The sequence below is a fragment of the Euprymna scolopes genome, chromosome 25 (genome assembly GCF_053919585.1).
Source record: "Euprymna scolopes isolate OS-2025 chromosome 25, ASM5391958v1, whole genome shotgun sequence".
Taxonomy (NCBI): domain Eukaryota; kingdom Metazoa; phylum Mollusca; class Cephalopoda; order Sepiida; family Sepiolidae; genus Euprymna; species Euprymna scolopes.
In genome coordinates, this window is record NC_136506.1 from 63,375,175 (window position 1) to 63,392,560 (window position 17,386).

Here is a 17,386-nt window from a genome sequence, read left to right on the forward strand (position 1 = left end):
ATGTCAATACCAGAGTTTGAATTTCACAGGTATCGATTTGTTTTTAAAAATGGAACACATTTTTCTAAATTTAAAACAATTAACATAACATAAAAAACATTACCTAATTTAAAAAAAACAAAAAAAAACTAAGGGATCTTTGGTTTTGATAATCGGCAACATTAAACAGAAATTTAGAGATAAGTCACTTGATGAATTATTTGCAATCTATTATGAATGGAGATTTCGTATCTGTCTGTTTGAACCTGAAACTATACTTTTCCTTCTTTTAATATATTATTATGCTATTTTTTAATACTCAATTCAGGAGATGGTAGTGTAGTAGCATTTCTCTTGTCATGACCATCCTCCCAGGCATTACTTCTCCCTGAGGAGGAGAAGATAGCATACATCAACTATCACAATTGGCTGTTTATTAGGAAACTCAACATTAATATTATATATCTAAAAAAAAAAAAAATGGAATCGTTTTCAAATATAACTCAATCACGGAACTTAAGAATATTTTAGTATGTTATTTGTATCATTAAAGCATATATACAGGACGTTACAAAAATAAAGCCCCCTATCTTTTTTTTTTTTTTAACTCAAAAAGTTGAAGAGCTATAAAGACGGGAGTGGTCCCATTAAAACAAGTGATCTTTTGTGCTCCAAAATTTTTTTTCTACAGTCACCACAATTCTTAATGCACTTTTGCCAGGAATTCAATGATGCATCTCTGCTTCTGATGCACGTCTATGACAGGGGGTTGCTTTCTTAGAGTTTCACAAAGATATAAAACTTTCAGGTCATGAATGCAAAAATTCATTCATCATAACAATGCAATTTACAATCACCTTTGATCCATTCAGGCAGAATAAAAAATAGGAGGCATTACTTGTAGAAAAAAGAAACACTTTTTTAGAAAATGTTATTTATTTTATATACAAAATGAATTCTACAGCATGAGAAATAAATAATAAAAAAAGAATGACTATTCAAAGAGTGTGTGCATGTGTTGCAGGTAATATTTGGATAAATCAAATATATTTTACAAAAGTAATTTAAGTATTTTCAGTTTAACTTTTCAAAGAAATACGGTCAGTAGTTGGAAGGAAAAGAAAATGAATTTCTTTTTTTTTTTTGTCACTTGAATATTTTTTGTTTTCTATTTTCTTCAAACTTTGTTATAAAAATTGTAAAAATTCATTTTTAATTTTAAATATACACACGAACATATAACTTGGTATATATATATATAAAATTTCAGTTAATTATATATATATATATATATATATATATAAAATTTCAGTTATATATATATATATATATATATATATATATATATATGTATATATAATTAACTGAAATTTTGAAATACTTTCAGATTACAGCTTATTACAGTTTGTATAATACTGTAAAATTAAAGATTAAAGTCCATATAAATGTTCGTATCAATATTTATAAGACGATCCCAAATTTATATATAAATATTTGGAATAAAATGATAAAGATAAAGAATATTTATGCAATAACCTATCAAGATACTGAAAGCTCTACACGGATAGGTGGAGCAATTAAATGTAAGAAATGAATAATGACAATTCAAAGTTAAATAACATTTAAAAGATCATCTAATCAATAAGGAAACAAACTCTTTACACCATATTTCATATTTCAAAGTAATGCTTCTAATCAGAAGAGAGGAACAAGGTTATCTACATAAATAATACAAAGGTGTGTATGTGCGTGGGTGTGTATCTGTGTGTGGAAATATTCAACCAATAAAATCTTAAGCTACTGGCCACATAACATTGAAATTAACAGGAAACGATAATCATACACCAAGGATGGTTTATAACAAGTAAAATCTTTATTTGGATGGATGAATAACGCATATAGAAATATGTTGGCAAGTTGAAATGCAAAATGTTTCATCCATAGCTTGGAGTGGATTAACTTGAAATCTTTCTTATCTATCTGTAGATAGCTCAAACAGTAGGGAACATAGCTAGAGCACTAAATGTTTTGGTTTTGATTCTAGCTGATAGAACACAAGTCATTTTTTTTTTATTTTGAAATCAGTACTATATATTAGGTACAATATAATATTCAATAAAGAATTGGCTCTGTAATAATAAATACAAAATCTGCATGAATTGAAATATATTTAAGCGTATTTTATGAATTAAAATATATTTAAGTGTATTTTTAGGTATATAAACTTGCAGGGGTGGGGGTATACATAAAAAACTTTGCGTAAGAACATTAGCCTAGAAATAAAAAATAATATATCATAATTATTAACATACAGTAGAACCCCAGGATACGATGATCCTAGATACGTTTTTTCAGGTTCCCATGTGGAATACAATGTTTTTCCAGCTCCTAGTTATGGTATTTGCTCCGCCTTACAGTGTTATTTATAATTTTGTTAGATTATATATATGTGCATTATATACTGTACTGTATTTTGTTACTAATTTTTAGTGCCGTATCCTGGGATTCTACTGTAGTATATTTTTATTTTACCATGGTGTAAAGAGTTATTCTTTTTTCTTATGGATTATATGATCCAATAAAGTTTGTTTAACTTTGAACCAGCATTTATTTATTTATTACCAGTAGAAAAAGTATCCAATGCAAATCTGATCTAAAAAATTATATATAAAAATAATATATATATATATATATATAATTTTTATATATATACTAGCAGGGAGGCCCCATGTTACTCAAAATTGAATGATGATCAACAAATGATTTACATTACCATATTTTTTATTGTCATTAAAATCGGTAAAATCACCCATTTTTCAATCAAATCGATTGATTGCATACTTTAATTGGAGAATAATCGTGGTGCACCTGGAGGAACCTTCATATACCTCTTGCAGTGACTTAGTTCACATTGCACTGTAAAGAACCTACTGTTTTTATAAAATTATTTTTTATGTAATGGCTTGCATTTAAGTTTAAAATGCAAAAGTAGCATGGTGCAATTGTGCTTTAAACAGAAACATTCATTTCAAATGTGCCCCTGTCATATCAAAGAACCTACTGTTGATTTTATATGTTGGGCCTTTCGGCTTGTGTGTTAATAAAACTTCTCAAATGCACTTGTGATGTTAGGCTGTGTAAGATGTTAACTTTGGTCAAAATATCCTGTTCCTTCTTTCATTGGATTATTTCGATTATCGATACTTATTAAAGTTATCCCAATACAAAACTGAAGAGCACTGCCAAGCACGTAAAGTACTTTCATATGAAATTTCATAAAAATCGGCCCAGTCATTTTTGAGTCCATAGAGAATGAACTCACACTCAGACAAAATTCCTTATATATATGATAAATATATATTGTTACATAATCCTAAAAATAGACTATGTAGTTTAAAGAGAAAGCTTTAAATTTAACTTATTTTGGCCGATGAAGAATGCATTTAGCTTTTTCTTTTTGTTGTTGTCTGAATTTTCACTGAAGCAAAAGGAGAGAAAGAGAGAGTGTAGGGGAAAAAAAGAGAGAGGAGGAAAGAGTTGAATAAAACGTTCAACTGATATTTTCCATCAGCATTTTTGGACACTAGCGTAAGACCCCCCCTCCTCCTCCTCCTCATGATTCGTTTTTCTTTTGTTGCTTGATTTAATCTTTTTTTTTTCACCCTCCCTCCCTTATTAGCCTATTATTTTCTTTGTAATAAAGTTGATTTAAAATTTAAAACCACGTTTGCCTCCGTTTTTACTCACTGTGTTCTGTGCCGATTTTATTTTATTTCACTGGTCTGAGAAAGGTGTTCCCCTCCCCTCTTGTTTGATATACCGCATGCATTCGAACCCGAGGACCGAAAATTTATATTTTCCTTCTTTTCTTTTTGTTACGTAATCCTCCTTTGTTGTTTCCAACGGAGGGACATTCGTAACAATATATATATATATATATATATATATATATATATATATATATATATATATATATAATGTTTGACATTTTTGAGGAATTTTCAATTCATTTGCCATTTCGATGCCATTTATATTTTCTTCAAATTACATAAAAGCCAAGAATGATTTATTCTACAACGACATTTACAAATGAACAAACTGAGAGTTGGAGGAAAAGAAAGGAGGGAGAGGTCGATTTGTCAATTTTTAAAAATGGAATGATGTGACAATGGAAATTGTTGAATGAAATGTACATCAAAATTAACATTAGGCTTTTCCACATGTCAACATAAAAATCTAACAAATCTTTTCATGGGTGAATTGAGAGGGATTCGGATTTTAATTTGGCTTTTATTTCATGTTTGTCTTGTCATTTTTCAATGTAATTCAAAAGAACAATCCTCAGTAACTGCAGCATGTTTTTGTGTAGAAAAGTAATATTTCAAGTTTTTAAGAAAAAAAATTAAAGATTTCTTAAATGTCCGAAATGTGTCTCATTATGAGGCCATCCTGAGAAGGATATTTTATTTTAGCTTGTAAAAATATTATCATATAAAACTTTAAAATTAACATCTATTCAATGTACTATTAAATTGTGTTGTTTTTTGGAGTTTATTCATACACAAATAGAAACATGTATTTGTCTGAAAAAAAAAAAAAGAAAGAGAAATAGGCAGAATATACATTACAAAAGCAGTAGCTTTTATGTCAATACCAGAGTTTGAATCTTAATATTTTGAAATGTTAGCAACTTTCAGAAAAGACTTTCTAAATAACTCCCCTTTTGAATCTTTACTTATGACAAAACCAATTTAAAGTCTCAATCGATAAGAGAAGATAACTTGTGACATGGCTAAATATTTCAAAGTGGCATTAGAACTCCTTTGATCCTAGAGTTAATAAATTTTCACAATCTTAAATAAACTACTTGTTTTCACTAGAAATTGAAATATTCATTTTCTACACAATAATAAGTTTTTGCATGAGATAAAATTAGAATCATATTTACTGTACTTACTGAGGATTATTATCTCAAAAACCTTTTTTTTCCTCTGAGCTTTTATATATTTGAAGCAAGTAAATAGGAAATCTGGCCTGATGGGAGATAAACACTGCCATCTTCCGTCAACAGACTAATGGTGTATTATGGGAAACCTATTTTGAAACCACTGATATCTATGGCTGATCAATTTTAACTGTATAGAATATAATAAGCTCCTAGAAACATAATCAAGCCTTCTGTTTATTTCTCCCTAAACAGCACGCACACACACACACATGCACATGTATATAGGTTTCTTGGTGGGTTGTTAACTTTCCTCTGGTGGTGGATCAACCTCAAGTGGCAATTTACAGGACATCATCCAGACTCCAGAAAATATTCCAAAGACAGCCAACGCCCATGCAGTGTAGGTGCTTCCAACCAAAAAGAGCAATGAATTGAGAGGCATGAGGAAAATAACGAGTTTCTCATTGAGTCGGATTTCGTCCAACCAGAGGATGCCCCAGAGGACAATGTAGATGGGTGTCGTGATGAAAATGATCATCAATTCCATGGCACTGCGTAAGGAACGGCCGAGATCCTGCGAGAACCAAATGTCACAGTGCAAGAACGTCTGCATCCACAGCACAAACGCGACCATGAAAATAGTTGGAACCATTTGGTTTCGATTCGATAATTGTTGGAACACACGTTGGTCTCTCTGAAGACAGATCAGAACTGCCGCAGAGGCACAAAACTGGAATGAGAAACAAAAACAGAAATAATTAAAGCCAGGAAGGCAAAACATAATAAAAACATGAAACGTAGATGAATGTTTTTACTCAATTTACGTAGATTCAGCATGCCAAGTATGTTGGCAGTTGAAAGGAATGGATTTAACATGACATTGCCGAAGATCATGCCTTTGCAAACTTGGTCTCGAAATAGAAGAAATCTCAACTCATCTATATTGCTTTACTAAGAAAATATTTATTAGGTTTATTTCTTAGAAAAATTACAACTATTTTTGTAAAGTAAAAAATTGAAGTCACAAAAATTACTTGATTTTTCATCTTATTACATCAATGTGACAAACGCAAACCAATAAACACAGAGCATCGATTTTATTTAATGAAATAATATTTCTTATATAAATGGCAGTTGCCTATGTGTATGTGTGTTTGTATGTCCAGTTAAAAGCCTAAAACTACAAAACAAAGAGCCACAAAGATGGTATTTTCTTGACCGGCATTGCTCTGGATAACCAATATCTAAAATTTTTAAAAAATTATTCATTCTTTGGGGGTTAACTAAACCATGTTCCATGAGTGGGAGTCAGTTCTTCAGCCATTTCCAGTGTTATTGTTGTGGCCTTAGGAAAAGGTCATAAAGAAAGACTCAAACAACAGTTTTAGATTGAAAAGAATATATTGTACAAGAAAGTGAATACAAAGAAAAGGTTGTTAGTATTTACTGACTGTTAAGTAGACAGTTTGTAGTCTTGCATTAGGTTGAGATAATACCCAACCCCCGATAATACTGAACTTGGAGTTTTTATAATGTTTAGAAGTGAATGAGTAAGGCGCTATAATAGTTGTATATTCTATAAAGCAGAAGTGAATGACTTATATTATTCAAAACACATTAAAACAAGAAAAATGAGCTGGATGTAGGTGAAAGAGGAATAGGCGAATGTGGAAACCCTCCACTAAAATAACTACCCAGAGAACATTACATCGGCTCGGAAAAACCTAGAGCAATTACCAAAGGACAATACCTGAAAACTTGACAGTGTGCACACCATACATAAATGGCCTGTCTGAAATTTTTTTTGAAAATATGCAGTCCATATGACATCAGAACAATATTCAAGAGTGATTTGACTCTCAAAAAACCACCTAGTAGGAGTCAAGCCCCCGACCGAAAGTCTCATGACACAAAACTACGTATATGACATTTCATGCAAATATGGAAAACTATACAAAGATGAGACCAGTCACCCCCTAAAGGTAAGGCTAGAAGAACACCATAAAGCTATAACATGGAGGGGGGGGGGCGTCATGACCAGCTGATCACACTTCCCTTTTTAGAACAAGATCAAAATAATTGACAGGCGACTCAAAGAAGCAGCACATATGCTAAAAATAGCATTTGGGGCATTCTAATTGTAGGAAAAACAAAAATTGTACATCCTTAAAATTTTGGTGATGGAAGGGAGATAATCCCGTCGATCTTTATTAGAGTTGCCTCCAATTTTTTCACACATATGAAACCACAGCCAAAAAAACAGATAACAACTCCAAGTACATAAAAATATCTATGGAGCCAGTAACTTTTCTCCTTTCTTTTCCAAGACAACATACCTGATGACGGTCAAAGGCTACACTGACTGAAATGTTGCACGAATAACACTCAAGATGAGAACAATATTCCAATCAAAACAAAAAATATAAAAAACTTTTTTTTTATTTATTTTATATTTTGAATTTCTGTTTTTTACTGATGTGAGTGGCCATCATTAACTTTGGTATCATCCACCATTTAGAATTATCAATCTGTTTTCCATTATTGTAAACTTATGTTTATCCAAATTCTACCCATTTACAATTATCATTATTGCTCTTTACGGTGTTGTCTCATCGGCCAACTGACGAACTCATTATTCTTAATTGGCAAACTTATTATTCTTAATTGGCCTTTCAGCCTTGATAAATGGTGACTCACCATCACCAACATCCTCGAGTGGCCTTTGATCTAGATAAGCAAGACTCGTTAGTACAAAAAAATCTTTTCACTTCATTCCCTCCAAAAATCAGCTTAGAATCAATAGTTCAAACTCATCAGCTTAACATTCACATAACCCGAACATGACTTGAAACAGATACATCGAGAGCTCTGCTGCAAGGAAGGTGGGATCTCTCTCTACTGTACCAGAAAGTTACTTTGCCTGAAAATATTCTGTACCTCTACAAGGCCACCATTCGCCCATGTATGGAGTATTGTTGTCACATTTGGGCTGATTTAGGCTCCTGGACAGGGTTCAAAAGAGAGTTGCCAACCTGGTAAGTCCTGAATTGTCATCTAAGCTTCAACCTCTGTCCCATTGACGAAATGTTGCATCCCTCTGCCTGTTTTACAAGTATTTTAATGGTGGATGCTCTGATGAACTACAAGCCCTTGTATCCCCGAAAAACTCAACAAGCAGCAAAATCCCACCCCTACACAGTAGAGATCCCTAGATGTAAGAAAGCCTTCTACTCTCATAGTTTCTTCCCTAAAAATTCTAGACTTTGGAATTCCCTTCCGGGTTCCTGCTTCCCCAACTGTACTGACATGCAGAAGTTCAAGTGTAATATGAACAGACATCTTGCTGCTTAACTTCCTACATAGTATCTCTACAACATATCCCTCGTAGTAGCGCCCTACACCAAAGTGGCACTGTGCCTAGTTTGGGGTGAAAATATAATAAAAATTTTTTTTCAACTAATACTTTGATTTTTAAAAGCATTTTGGTTCTTTTGCCAAAGACTTGTCTCACCCTCAAGTAATCTTAGAAATGATTGAAAATGTTACAAGAATCAATTGATAAAACATGATTTTTCTTCAGTTCGATAAAACTTGTTTCTAACAATCATGTCTCAATAGAGGTCTACTTTTAGCAGGAGAATATTTTGTAACTGAAAATGTCTTACCCAAACGTCTCTGAGGAATCCAGGTGCTGGAGAAAGCATACAGAGAATTAAATAAGAGCAAAATGCGGACACGTTCCCTAACGCTGGCAACAATGGTGGAGATTTAGTGTCTGCATCTGTCACCAACATTTCTTGCTGAGGAAAAACAAAATATAAAAAAATAATTTCAAGTCTTTCTATTAAAAATAAAAAGGGTCTGTGTTAGTTTTAAGCTCATAAACAACTCATTTTACTTCAACCAAATTTAGCATGCAAGTTAAACCTGATGATCATGAAAGGCCAAGGGAAGTCTTTAATGGCAATGAGACACAAATGAAAAAGTAGAACAATTCTGAAAGTTCAGATCAGATATAATCAAGAAACTGTGTTCAGGCCAAGCAAAGGTGATGTTCAGACAGAATTTTATATACAAGGTGCCTTCAATAAGTCTCCAGACTTTTTTTCATATGGGCAATTTTATTGATAGTACACACATGAGACTCTCGTTCCCTTCGAAGTAATCTCCTCCGGCTGCAATGCATTTGTTGTACTACTCCAACAACTTCTGGAAGGCCTCAGTGAAGTCCTCTTGTGTGAGCATGTTAATGACCCTTGTCACAGCCTCTTTCATCTTTTCAAAACCTTAGAGGCTGTCTCATAACGACAGCCTCTAAGGTTTTCCTTGAGCTTAGGGAATAATCAAAAGTCACAGGAAACAAGGACGGTAAGGAACTGTCTTGATGCCATCTTTTTCAAACTTCACACATCTTCAATTCCTAGCAAATAATTGTGTATACATTTCCCACACCAACATCAAACTGTGCACTTATTGTCTCTATGGACACACGATGGCCCTTATCCATGAAATTCTTTATTTGGCCAATCAACTCTAAGTGTTCTGACTTCCTTCCCCCTCCCACATCTCTCATCATCCCTCACAGACTCCTTGCATTCCTTGAATCTCTTATGCCACTCAAAAACTGATGCTCAATTCATGTAAGATGGTCTAAAAGCAGTCTGAAGCATTCCATACGTTTTGTGGTATTTTTTCCAAGTTTAAAGCATAATTTATTGCACTTCTAAAGTGTCCTCACGTTCAGATTCCATTTTTGAAATTTACCAGCAGTGAAAATCAGGCTTTAGTAAGGTGTATTCCAATTCCTACTGTAGCTATTCATTTGAACCTAAAATCATAAAATTTAGTCATCTCATAAAGTTGGTAGCAATAACATACTGAATTTTCAAGAGTCTACATCAATTTTAAATGCCTTTACAAAAAGTCAGGAAACTTATTGAAGGCACCTTGTACATGCAATATTCTGACTTCCTGTCATTGAATACTCTAACTGTTTACTGTGAATTTCTGCTGACATATTTACATTGATGTATTTATAGGTACTTAATTTCTTTCAATACTTGGGGTAACCTGGCAGAAAGATGCTAGCTTAAAAAGCCAAGGGAGATTTTGTATCTGGGTTTGAATCTCTCGACTAACAATAATTATCACTTCCTACACCGATGATTGTATAAGCATGGAACACTAGTGTTTGTAGGTATTAAAAATAATTAATATTTATTTGAAAAATATTACAGACTAGCTGTACTCGCCCGGCCGCGCGTTGGCGTGGCTGAGAGTGGTTGATGCAAGTATTAGATTGATTTGTATTGCACAGGCACATACACACGACCACATACAAACATGCATATGCATGCATGAACACGTACATGCACATACACAAATGCATGCACACACACACACTATGTAAGTAGTCAGGAATAGAAAGTTTAAAGGCTTCAAAATCACACATAAGGAGATTTTGAAGTACGTAAACTGCCAATTTCTGGTTATGATTAAATGTTAGAGTCAAGCAATATAGTTCACTGTGTAAGGTTGTGGCAAAATCCAGTTCTCAGCTATATTATTCGCTTAATCCGTTTTATTTTTTTTATTTAGTGTATAAAGAAAAATTTTAATCAATCGTAATTAAAAAAAAAAGAAGATTTATCTAGCGTAAAAAAATAGATGGAATAATAACTTATCAGCATGTGTCGATGTGTCGAAAAACAGTATTTATTAATAACATGTATGATCTATGTAAACACAAAAGAGTTAGGACGGTTGTGTAATTTTTTAAGAACAATTAATGTTTACGGTATATTTAATGTAAAAAAATCAAAGAATTTTTGGCTAATAAACATGTCTCTGTGTGTTGCAATTGGTTATTATGTTTGTATTTGGTACATTTTATTAGATTCTGGAATGTATGAATTGTCAGCTCTAAGCCAATGAGATTTGGTGAAATGTGAGAAGATAGAATTTATTTTTTTTTAATTGGGAAATGGAAAGATCATGGTATGTCTATGAGTATATGATCCAGTTAATAAGGGTGCTATCCTTATTAACTGGAAAGTGCAGAAATCCTCCTGGTGATGAGTGGGGGTGGTAGGAGGACTTGTTATTTAGAGAGAAAAATAGGAAATACTTCCTCTAAAGATGGTTGCGATTGTGATGATGTTGCTCCTAGGATGAAATGTAGGATTTTATTATAACGACTAGATGTACATGTCTTCTTTCTTATGTTTTAAATATTTTCAGGACCTTACTTACTACAAAACTGTTAGTTTATTTTGGTACCTTAACCCCCCTCCCTCTTTTGTGCTGATGAGGAGATTATAGTCGAAAACAAAATATTTATCAATTATTGTCAATGATTATTCTCAATTTTAATAAAATGAATATCATTTCTGAAACGATCGTACACTCAATTTGATTTTGTTTGTTTTTCCTTCTGAAACTGATTCATAATTTACAATTATTAATCTTTATCCTCAATATGAATATAGCTCTAGAATAAATATACCTATTGAGCTTATTATATATCTACAGTATTATGAGCAATGTTCTTTTAAAGTATTAATACATTAAAATAAACTTCGCTCTTTAGACTTCAGGTCTAATTTCCCCTATAAAATATAATATATATAAGATAAAAGAAAAAGCACAACACAAACTTAACCTGATCTCATAAATTTATTTCAATCTGCAAGGATTTTGTCAAATGAGGAGAGCTAGTTAGGTTAGCACCTGCCTGGAAAAATTTTACAATGTTTTTTTTGTATTTATTAAAATAATGGGGAAAGGAAAGGAGGAATAATTTAGAGATGGGAGAGAAAGGAATAAAGAAGAAGAAAAAAAGAAGAAACCTAAAATTTCTCTATACCTTCCTCCCTCCCCACTTTCTCTGTACATATGTAGCCAACAAGGTTCATATAAGTAGACATACTATATATATATATATATATATATATATATATATATATATATATATATATATATATATATTGTATTGGAAGTTTTATAACTCTTAAAACTATATTAAAAAAAAATTTTTTTTTCAGTCCTTCATTGAAAAATGATTTTGTCAGTAAGTTAATTTCCTGCAATAAATCTATTTACTTGTTTCAATGATTATCAGTTGTTTACTATGAAACACCGTTTCTGGGATTTAAAAACAAAACAGTATATTAAATCATAGCTCACCAGCAGTGTTGATCAATGTCACCTTCCTTAAACACAAGAACAAAAATGTTCCGGATATTGGATCTAGTTTTTTGCTCCAGATTAATTAGGCTAACCTACTTATGTTAAAAAAAAAAGAAATGGCTTCCTTATATATATATATATATATATATATATATATATATATATATATATATATATATTATAGCTATATCTATAGGTTTATGAGAAAAAAGGAGGAAATTTGTAATATAAATCCCCCCCGTTTTTAGTAATTATGTTTTTTTTTAAATTATGATGGTTTTTCCAAAAGTAATGCATCTTATTTTTTAAGTAAAAAAAAAAGTTGAAAAACTACAAATTTATTTTTCTACAAAATATCTTTGTTGCCACTCAACAAACCAATCTCCTAACTGTGCTGACATCAACTACATCTGCTTTGTAAACATTTAACGACAGTGAATGTTGCTCGGTTCAATTTTTTGTTTCAATGACAGATCTAACACACATCCTAACAATTAACTTTCTAAAAATAGAAAAAAATGCAATAGAATTTTAGTTCTTTGAAATTCATCTTTAAAAACTAAAGAAGGAGAATAAAAATATTTACCTTTAATTTATTGCCGATAAATCTAAGTGATCCGCTGACGATGCACCCAATGACGCTCAGGACCTTCCAGCAAGGCCTAGAAGTGGTTACATCAGGCACAGTCGTCAAGTAATCTACACCAATGGCAAGGAGGCCAAACACGGCAAGACAGCTACATCTATAATGAAAATATTGGAGGGAGTCAGAGGTGAAGATGCAGGTTACGCAATGTATGACAAAATTGTGAAAAAGATACAAGAAATTCTGCATCATGTATTTATCTTTATTTTCCCAGTCATTAAATCAAGTGTGACAGATTGCAAACATAAATTTTAATCTGAAATTAATTTTAATAATCAGACCTGAAAAATCATTTTTGTGATAATTCAGTTCAATCAAAAGAAAAATGATTTTTTCTCCAGCCACCATCATTTTTAATATGAGAAATTTCAAATTATGATTCACAATATGACAAAATTCAGTTTGGGTACTTTCTCTTAAGTTGTCACCTTGACATGAGGATCATGACCTTTCAAAATTATGAGTCGAAAAATTACCTTTCTTTTTGATTCAAAATAAGATTTTGCAGTATTTATCACCCCAAAAGTATGCTGAAACCTAATTTCTGTTATTAATTTAATCAATTAATAATTAAAATTTTAATTTATAAAAAATAATAACACAAAGAAGTTATTGAAATTTTGCTCCAATTTATAATCAAAGAAGTACATGTTTTCTTAACTTTGAAGAACCAGAAATAATTACTTTCATGCCATTTAAAAAATTAAATAAATAATGACAACAATGTGAAGATATAATTAAGATCTAGTTCAAATACATATTTTCTGGGCTTTGAGCAGCCGCAAGCATTAATTTCATGTTTTTTTTTTTTGTAAATAACAACAACTACGTGAAGTTTGTTACAATTTTAGTACTTTTTAAAAACAAGGAAATACATATTTTCTTGGCTTTGAGTGTTCGAAAAGCATAAATTTCTATATATATAAAAGCGAAAATGTATGTATGTATGTATGTATGTACGATTTTCCTCGATGTCCACAAAAAGCTTCTTTCAAAGAAGCGTTTGCTCGGTTCACAACTTCTTAAAACTTTTTATATCATCTATAAATTGTAATATCTCAGAGTTACCCATGGAGCTCGCCTGTCGATTTAATTTTATTGACTTTCAAACGTTAATTATTCCACATTTCCCGCATCGGCATGCGTTACATTCGGTTTTCAGTATAAAAAAAAGCGAAACTCGACTCTAATCACAGGCCGAAAGCCAGTTGTCTCAAGAGAGCTAAGTAACGTTTGGTCAATGTCGACTTCGTCATATCAGACTGTAGCTTTCATTTCGCTCCTCCTAATAAACAGGGAGCGGATTTTTAAAAACAAACAAACCGATTTATTCACCTCATTCAAAACTGTCCCGCACAAAATAACTGCTGAATACCTATCGCCGTCACGTCAATCAAAAACGCGCACCTGTTTTTTTTAAACACTTTACTATTTTCCAACTGCGCATCGTGAAGGCTTCGTTTTTTTTCACAGTTTCGGGTTTTTTTCACATACCCCGAAAAACACCCGGGCAACGCCGGGTACCTCTCGCTAGTTGTATATAAAAGCGAAAATGGGTGTATGTATGTATGTATGTTCTCTTTTTGTGTATGTCAGTAAAAGGCTTTTTTCGAGAAGCGGTCGGTCAGCTCACAACTTCTTAAAACTTTTTATATCACATATAAATCATAATATCTTATGAATTAACAACATATAAATCATAATATCTACGGGTTAACAACATATAAATCATAATATCTACGGGTTAACAACATATAAATCATAATATCTACGGGTTAACAACATATAAATCATAATATCTACGAGTTAACAACATATAAATCATAATATCTACGAGTTAACAACATATAAATCATAATATCTACGAGTTAACAACATATAAATCATAATATCTACGAGTTAACAACATACAAATCATAATATCTACAAATTAACAACATACAAATCATAATATTTACAAATTAACAACATATAAATCATAATATCTACGAGTTAACAACATATAAATCATAATATCTACGAGTTAACAACATATAAATCATAATATCTACGAGTTAACAACATATAAATCATAATATCTACAAATTAACAACATACAAATCATAATATCTACAAATTAACAACATATAAATCATAATATCTACAAATTAACAACATATAAATCATAATATCTACGAGTTAACAACATATAAATCATAATATCTACGAGTTAACAACATATAAATCATAATATCTACGAGTTAACAACATATAAATCATAATATCTACAAATTAACAACATATAAATAATAATATCTACAAGTTAACAACATATAAATCATAATATCTACGAGTTAACAACATACAAATCATAATATCTATGAGTTAACAATTGAGGTCGCCTCTCTATTTAATTTGCTCGACTTTGAAAAGATAAATATTCAATATTCTTCGCTTGCCGCATGTGGATTGGGCTTTTTCGTATAATAAAAGCGACACTCATTCTGGCGGTATTTTTCCGTGTCGCGATCGCCAGAAATGTCCGAAAGCAATCAGATTTGATCAATGTGGAAATATGTTCCTTATATCAGACAATTGCTGTTCCATTTAGACAATCCCCTTTTTATGGGGAGCTGGTTCCCCCCTCCCCCAACATCTTGGGAAAATAAAAATAAACAAAGCATCTCCGCAGTAAATAAAATACTGTCCCGTAGTCAAAGTTGACCTCATTAAGTCATTAAAACGTGCACCTGCCAATTCTAAATAGTTAAATAAATTCAAATGTGTTTCAGTTAGTATTTCGCGATGGCCCAATGATTAATGTTGCACGTTTTTTTTTCACACTTTAATTTCCAACTTTGCCTCAAGGGTTCAGGTTCATACTTACCTACAAAAACTTTTTTTTTTATTTTAATCCCCTCCCCTCCCCGGAGTTTTGATTTACTCAAAACCACACACACCTCCAAACACCCGGGAAACGCCGGGTACCCCCCGCTAGCCTATAATATAAATCTCACCTGTCTGTTTAAATGTATGTATGTTTCGGACATTTTGTACAAGGAGGGGGGGGGTCGATTTTTTTTTTGCCGATATTTTAGCAAAGTCATCGTCACCATTGGATTGACTTCAGTTAATTTCAAGACTTTTGACTTCCGGTCGCGTCATGGAGTCATCGGCTAAGATGCCTTTGCGTCACGGGTTCAAGCCTGCCTGCCTACTACCACTTTTTTTTTAGCACCTCTCTTCACCCTGGCTGCCTACTGTTGTTTTGATTGCCTCCCCACGCTAGTAACATTTTTTTTTTTTAACGCCTCTCTCCAAATTCACGGGTTCAAGCCTACCTGCCTACTACCACTATTTTGTTTTTGCTCAACACACACCTCCAAACATCTGGGCAACGCCAGGCACCCAGGCTAGTTTAAAAGAAAATAAATCAAATCAAAATAACAATAATGGGACTGAAATTCTGCTCATATTTAAAAACAAAAAGTAAATATCAAACTCTGTACAGAGTACTTTGGTTACAGACAGATGCATCCATTCATTGTGGCCAAGCACGTCTGGTCCTCACCTATCCCCGAAATCTCACGTATAGCTCCAAGTGGCATACTTTAGTACACCGCTTTTGCTATTAGTCCAAATTACGTCAGAGGATGATGTTAATATGGCACCATGAGATAGACGAGTTTCATGACAAAACCACCAACTGAAACCTTCGTTGCAGGACTTGAAGGTGACCCATATCTTAATCCATTATTTTATTAATTTGATGTCAAATTTCACAAAAATCAAAAATATCTAAATTTTCACAAAGGACTTCATCCTTTTTCTTTTACCTATTTGCATAAAACTAAATTAAGCTAAATATAGTGCACATTACCTACCCTTATGCTGAGCAGCTATGCACCAAAATACAAAATGTTCTTTAGCTTAGAAATTAATCCTTTACATAGAAATATATAAGCATACATAATTATATATAGATAACAAACATTCCTTTAGACATGTGTTCTTAGCTCTATAGCAAATGTAAATTGAAACAGTGATTGGAAATTTCCTTTAGTTCATCAATATAAAAATAAATCAGAACACATGTATATCAAAACTTTAAAAATTAGCCAACTTAAATGTATGACTCTACATTTGCGCATGCGTGAAGGATGTATATTTGACTTGTGCTTGCCAAGGTCCAATTTTTCAATTTTGACTCCTTAGCATTTTTTTTCGACTAAAAACCAAAGTGAATTTGTTCCACAGGTCTGAAAAGCCCATATATCAAGTTTCAAGTTTGTAGACTAAAATTGGCAGAGTAGTTTGGTAGAGACCATTCCCCACATACACAAAGACAAGATCACTTATTCGAATTAATTAGGGAATAACTCACCTATAGTAAATATAGGTAAAGTAGAAATTCAGGCATTTAAATACTCCAAATATTGCAGTCAATATTTTTGCAGCTCAATAGTTGATTATTAAGCTAAAAAAGAGCCCTTTAAAAGTATTTTATTTACTTATTTTATTATTTGATTCAATTTGTGTTATTATCCAGTATTTATGTTCACTATTATAGATTTTATTTATTTTCCAAGTATTTTAATATTTTATTAATGCAACGTGTACTTTATTTTGTGTGTTGTTCTTTTTTA

General features: G+C 32.0%; 1 protein-coding gene across 3 annotated transcripts in view; it reads right to left on the reverse strand.

Annotated features, from left to right (window-relative positions):
* Positions 1–2,742: 2,742 nt before the first annotated feature.
* LOC145247403 (uncharacterized) overlaps positions 2,743–17,386 on the reverse strand; it is a 270,622-nt gene continuing 255,978 nt past the window's right edge. For all 3 annotated transcript variants that reach the window (XM_080109107.1, XM_080109105.1, XM_080109106.1), the window contains 3 exons: positions 12,702–12,858; positions 8,593–8,727; positions 2,743–5,657 (listed from right to left, as the gene is read on the reverse strand). In XM_080109107.1, coding sequence (XP_079965233.1) covers positions 5,229–5,657; positions 8,593–8,727; positions 12,702–12,858 — 721 coding nt within the window. In that variant the 3' untranslated portion in view covers positions 2,743–5,228. The remainder of the gene's footprint in view (positions 5,658–8,592; positions 8,728–12,701; positions 12,859–17,386) is intronic.